This window comes from Orycteropus afer, unplaced genomic scaffold (genome assembly GCF_000298275.1).
Source record: "Orycteropus afer afer isolate SDZICR_OR568_19922 unplaced genomic scaffold, OryAfe1.0 scaffold00243, whole genome shotgun sequence".
Lineage (NCBI taxonomy): Eukaryota > Metazoa > Chordata > Mammalia > Tubulidentata > Orycteropodidae > Orycteropus > Orycteropus afer.
Window position 1 is genome coordinate 1,478,112 of NW_006921830.1, and position 6,393 is coordinate 1,484,504.

At 42.7% G+C, this 6,393-nt stretch overlaps 1 protein-coding gene across 1 annotated transcript; it reads right to left on the reverse strand.

Moving 5' to 3' along the window:
• Window positions 1–4,146: 4,146 nt before the first annotated feature.
• LOC103204118 (granzyme-like protein 2) lies at window positions 4,147–5,891 on the reverse strand. The gene is made up of 4 exons (XM_007949258.2): window positions 5,761–5,891; window positions 5,222–5,357; window positions 4,737–4,991; window positions 4,147–4,287 (listed from the first exon to the last, which is right to left on the reverse strand). Exons 1-4 carry the CDS (start codon window positions 5,862–5,864, stop codon window positions 4,147–4,149), a joined length of 636 nt encoding a protein of 211 aa, XP_007947449.2. The 5' UTR covers window positions 5,865–5,891.
• Window positions 5,892–6,393: the final 502 nt, after the last annotated feature.

A 6,393-nucleotide genomic window follows, 5' to 3' on the forward strand; every position in this document is an offset into this window, starting at 1 on the left:
TCCAGACCTGAAGGTAACTAAGGGCCACAGTCTCAGGGATCTCACCAGGCTCTATCAGACCAGCAAAACTTTTTTTTTTTTTTTTTTATGATTTTTAGTTTTGTTCTGCATTGATCTCCTATTCTATCCATGATCTCCTTTACTGATCCCCCTTACCGATTCCCCTCCAAGTGGTTGACAGTATATCGGGGCACCATCTAGTTCTTCTGGCTTTATTTATTCTTAAGATGAAATCCTCAAGGACACATAAACACAACAATGGTAAAGTGAAAGAAGAAGCCTCTGAATTCACTTGGGCACATTGTAGAAACACACAGGCATTTTCAAATGTTCCTTGGATCACTCTGTAAAAATGAGTAAAGTTACATTTCCCAATTCAGTAGGCCCAATGGAAATGTCCAAAAACCAAAAACCTAACTCATTGCCGTCACTTCAGTTCCAACCCATAGCAGCCCCACCTTGGGTTTCTGAGGCGTTATCTCTAACAGAAGTAGATTGCCCAGTCTTTTCCAGTCATCTATTGCATATTTGGCATTATGCAAATGCAAACTTTGGTAAATTCTACACAGTTTATAAATTTATTACCAAAGCAGGGGATGGGGGATGAAAAAAATCTAAAGATTTACTTGATCAATGTCTGCACATCTTGTGTACAACATTGCTAAAAGTGAGTGTGATTTGCTATCAAAGCTCTTGTAATGGAAGCTATAGGCCATTTTTCAGTTTGTTCATAATGTGCAAAACACATACTGGTATTTTTGGTTTACAGAAATGGGAGGAATAGACATAACCCTATAAGATGGCTGTCATTGTTGCTGGCCATAGTAAATATGTTAACATGTTAGGCTACCATAAAGTCATATATTCAAAGTGTGGCATTAGAGAATATCCTTTTGTGATTTATGAACACATTGAAGATGAGAACAAGGTTACCATGAAAAAGAAATCTGTATATTGTTTCTCCAAACTGGTGATGTGTAAGAGGGTGACAAGTATGTAGAAAAGGAAGACCTGACTGTACCTCAGTTGTTCAATGTTTTGATAGGTTGGAAAGTAATCATGTTGTTGTTGTTGTTGGCTGTCGAGTCGGCCCCGACTCATAGCAACCCCTACTTGGGTTTCCGAGGCAGTATCACTACGGAAGTAGGATTGCCCAACCTTCCTTCTGAGGAGTGGCTGGGAAAGTAGTCATACAAAGGGGGAAAAAAAATGACTCATATACTGAAAGTAAGACTGCTTCAGAACTCGAACATATCACCAGGAAAGAGCAGCCAAGCTAGACAGGGCTTATTTCTTTGCAGGGGTAATTTTTCAAAACTAAAGTTCAAACTGTCCCTTGTTTTACAGACATTTTCCACGAGAAAGAGAGATTTAACTTCTAATGACATCCAAAGCTCTTCAGAATGTTCAAAAACATTTCACCTGATCAACGTAACAAGCTGACCTATCAAACTAGTCTTGTAGACACTAAGTAAATGGGCATATGTGGAGAGCAGAGACTTAATTCTTGTAAATTAAAAAAAATATGCTGTTGCTAAAATCCTTAAGTGCTGCATGCTCAAATGCTTTTGTTGAGAACACATTTGGCTGTAGACACCAAAAGTCAGTATAATGTGGGCTTGCTAAGAGCAGAGCTACAAGTGAAAGTGAGTACTGTGACGGGGACTATGTTTTGCCAGTCTAAAAGAGAAGAGTAATCTATGAGGCAGGCATTTCAGCAAATTATTATTAGACAGGACACAGAAAGATTAAAATATTTTACTATATTATAAAGGTAAAAAAGACCAAGAAATTATTATTTTTGATTAAATATAAGTAATATCTGCCTATTATATTTATATTATTATTTCTAAAATCTCATATGTGTGTGGTAACAATATGCAATGTTTTTTGAATTAAGACAGCATAAAAATACTACAAATTTTAATTATCTAATAAACAATTTTAAAATAATGAAAAAGAATTGCTGTATCAGCAGGTAAAAAGAAGTATTATTAAATATTGCTACCCTCTTCTCACATATACTATCTATTTTGTGCAAATATTATTTACTACTTATTATCACTATTAAGTAGTCATGTTACTGATTTGCCTAAATAATGACATATATGTAAATAAGTTAAATAACAACATTAAAAAGAACAAACTCACTGCTGTCAAGCCAGATCCGACTCATAGTGACTCCTCCTTGGGTTTCTGAGGCAGTATCTCTATGGAAATAGATTGCCCAATCTTCCTTCCAAGGAGTGGCTGGTGGGTTTGAACTGCCAGCCTTCTGGTTAGCAGTGAAATACCTTAGACACTATGCCACCTGAGTGACAGGCCTTGTGAAAAAGCAGTGAAACTATAAATGAGGTCTTCCTGCAGAAACTATAAACCTATTCTTTCTTATTTATGAGTTTTTCTAGAATATTGCCTCAAAGTGAAGAGTGCAGAGTACATCATTCTAGGGAGAACAGAGTGAACAAGTACAAAAGGTAGAATGGGGTAAGATTGGATGATAGAGGTACCTAGACGTTCAGCATGTTCTATTTCTTGACATCTCTGTTAATAGGAGCAGCTGGAGTAGATCAGAACTGCAGTGTCCATGGAGACAAGGGTGTCCCAAGGCTGTTTGCATTCTGGTCCCATTTGTTCAATGACTTCCTACTGATCTCAAGGTCAGTGCTGTCCTATTGTCCTCTGAGGAGAGAACAGACATCCACACTCCTATCCCATGTCCACCTGTCAATCCCACTCATTCTTGCTCTGGGATGGCTCCTCCATTAGCTTCCCTGGACCCTGGGTGACTGGGGGCACAGAAAGTCCTAGAGCTTCAGGCATTTAGAAAAGATATGGTCCTGTGGGAGTCCCCAGAAAGATGTGAGCCACTGCTTCTCACTCCCAAGCACAGAGCTGCCATCAGCAGGAAGCTTTCTGTAGCAGACACAGAATTGCCACCCTGCACCCTCCATGTCATGCAAGAAGGAGCAGCACTAAAGGTTTGCCTCTATGTGTCACAAGGTCTGCCTGAGAGAGGAAGTCAGTTGGGATTCTGAGTCCAGCAAAGCTACAGAGTGTAAACCTTTCTGACAGTCAGGAGGGGATCAGGATCTTTGAAAGATCATGGGACTAAAACAAAAAGAGCAGGTTTATAGTTCCTAGGGAAAGACCTTGTTTCTGTTTGCACTGCTGTATGACAAAGTCGATCACTTAGGTGGTAGGTTAATGTTTATTTAAGGATAGGAAGAATAAATTCCAATCCTACTGTAGATAGACATCATCTCAAGCATATATCCTCTAATGACCAGGTGGCCAGTGGTAGACATGGGACATAATTAAGCTACCACTTATCCTGGTAGAACCAAGTGGGACAGGCTGTGAGTTGAGGGCACTAAGTGAGCAGAGGATCTGAACTCATGAAGGGGTGTAGGGTGTGTTGGGCTGGATGAAGAAGGCTAGGCCAGGACTTTTCCACACAGGTAAGAGGTATGTCTACAGGTGTGAGGACTTAGCCGGTCTGTCAGGTTTCCCCATGACCTAATGGGTATAACCTAGCTTCACTTAGCTCCTTCTCTGACAGAATGAGAGGTCAGTAGGCAGGGACCAGCTGGAGCAGTAGCACTGAGGACAGACCCCTTGAGCTATGAACAGAGGGAGAGAAGGATGGAGCTTCACAAGGAATGTGGTTGTGGTAGGGACTATGCTAGGCCTCTATCATGTAGGTTGGAAGCTCAGTTGCTTTTCTCCCCCTCCTCTGTGCTGTTGGGCTTGGGACAGGTTAAGGAAAGGGAAAGGTCATCTTTGAGAGCCTTATGCAACAAGTTCCATTGCTCCTGTGAGGAAGTCAGTCTTCTATCTGATAGGATCAGACAGAGGGATCTGACATTAGAGATGCTAATAGGATGAAACAGTACACAAATGTAAGTTATTGGTTTGTGTGGGGAGTTTGGGAATGGAAGAGCAGGAGGGAGAAGCAAAGAAGATGAAGGAGGTGCAATTAGAGTCCATCTGGGGCATAATAGGGAACCAGTGGATATGTTCAAAGAAGCAACAGCAAGCAGCTCATCTAAACTGGGAGATAATCTTTATTAAGAATGTGACATCCTCCCTCCACATAGGTATCTGGACTGTGCCACAGATCCCAGGGCCAGGTGTTTAGGTATGTCACAATGCATTCATTATTCTGTGGATCCAGGGCACAAAGCTAGAGATTCTAGTGTAGACTCCAATAGAGCTAGTGTAGACTCCAAGGCTGACAATTCCCTGGGCCACATTGTCACACACCAATGGTCCGCCGGAGTCACCCTGTGGACAGAAAAGGGAAGAGTATCAGACTAGATCCCTCTGGCTTTCCCTCTTCTATCTTTTTTCTCCCCAATTCCCATTTCCTTTTGTGTAGGGACTGGGTATTCAGAGGAGGATTGTGGGGTCACCATTGACTTTGGTTTTTAGTAAGGGAGGAGTGAGCTTAGTCTGCTTAGTCTTTGTTTCTGGATCCCCCAGCACCATGGGTCTTTGCCCTGGCTGAATATTTGTCCAGCTCAACCCAATCCCAGACTATCTTCTCATTCTTCCATGAAGAAAGGGCAGGACATGAGCTTTGCAAGATGCCTGCATCTCACAGGTTGAGAACAGGATACCTCTACTCATGGTTGACCTTGCCCTATTAGAGTTTCATGGGTCAGTGAAGAGCTGACTGTGGGGTTGCAGAATCCCTTTGTTCCTGGGGTAAGACAGAAGATGTTTGCTCATACCTTTCCTGCTTCCTTAGGGTACAGAGGGTTCCCCACACAGAGTTGGATGGAGTCATGGAAATAATAGAAGGTTTGCTCGCATTGCTCCTTGTTCTGCACTTCCAAGTCGACTTCCCGGAGTGTCGCTGAGACCCAGCCATTATCAGTTACTCCCCAGCCTGCCACACTGCACACCTTGTCCGGCCTTATAAAATCCTGGCTCTGCGGTAGGGCAATGATCTGCACAGCTGTGTTCAGTTGTGCCGTGTGATTCAGCTGGCCAGAGAAAGGGAGATATGACAGTTCAGATCATGTCTTGTCAAGGGGGCCCAGAGCATGGAGGAACTTGCCCATTTTCTCCCCTGCCTGGAGAATCTCCCAAGTCCCCTTTTATTGTACTAGGACCAGCAGCACATCAAGACTGAAGGAGAGGAAGGATCAGAGACTCTGAATGAGCTGAGATTTTCCATTACTCTGAGTGTGCATGCAAATGGGCAAGATGGTACCTTCAGTAGCATGATGTCGTTGACATATGTATCATCATTATATTCTGGATGAGGGATGGCTTGAAGCACAGGGATGACCTGCTGAGTAGGCTCATTTGTCTTTATGTTGTGAGCTCCAAGGGTGACAATCATATTTCTGCAATGATAAGCTAGATATAGTTAGGCATAGGAAATTCAACTCAGTGTCAGATGAGGACATTGATATTCAAGCCAAAGGCAGGACTGCAGCCAAGTCAAATTGGGAGAGGGAAGATGGGCCATAGTCATGTCTCACTTCTTCCCTCCAATACCTCAGTCAAATGAGGTATTGATCTTGTTTCCTCAGCAGTGATTCAGGCAATGTCCTTCAGCAGGTCACCTGCCACCCTGGTCCTTACTCATCCAGTCTCCTAACTGACACTCAATTTCCCCCATTGGAGATTAACATATGGTTCCTGATGAGCTCATTTGCCCTGTGGGGTAAAGGGCCATCCTGAGCTAAACTAGTGAGATGCTCTTGGAAATTCCCAGGGAAAAGAAATCCAGTTGCTGCTCCTCACCTTCCGTAACAGTGAGCAGCTGTTAGCACAAAGTCTTCTCGCACCAGAAAACCTCCACAGTGTTTCCAAATAATCTGGTTATCCGAACTCCTTATTGCTGCCATGTAGGGCCGAGAGTGTTGCCTGGCTTCTGTGCCCCCTTTGATCACTGCAGAAAGATACAATCTTCCCTGGATCTCTGTGCTCACAGAATCCAGAGGATGAGTAGTATATGTGGCTTAGATAACTAGGATGTTTTGGGTTATTATGCTTCAGACACACGAAGAGACTATCTGCCTTCAGGATGCACAACCCAGAAGAACTACAAAATACTCTCTCTGACCTACTCTGGCTTGCTTTGTGCTTCCCATTATCTTAGAGTCCTGGTGTCCCAGATCGTTTCCAGCATGAGCTGGATTCTAACACCTGAACATGGTGAGCTCATAGAGCAGAATACGCTGGTATGTCTCTCCTCTATCTGGGGCATGAAAAACAGTTTTTTAAAAATGTAAAAATTCATTGCATGAGGAGAGAGCCTAATGGACTTTGAAACCCAGTCCAGAATTTGTTTCACATGATATTGAGCTCTCAGAATAAAATGAGATAAAAATGAAGAACTAAAAATCAAAATAGATATGATAAAATGGGCTTCAA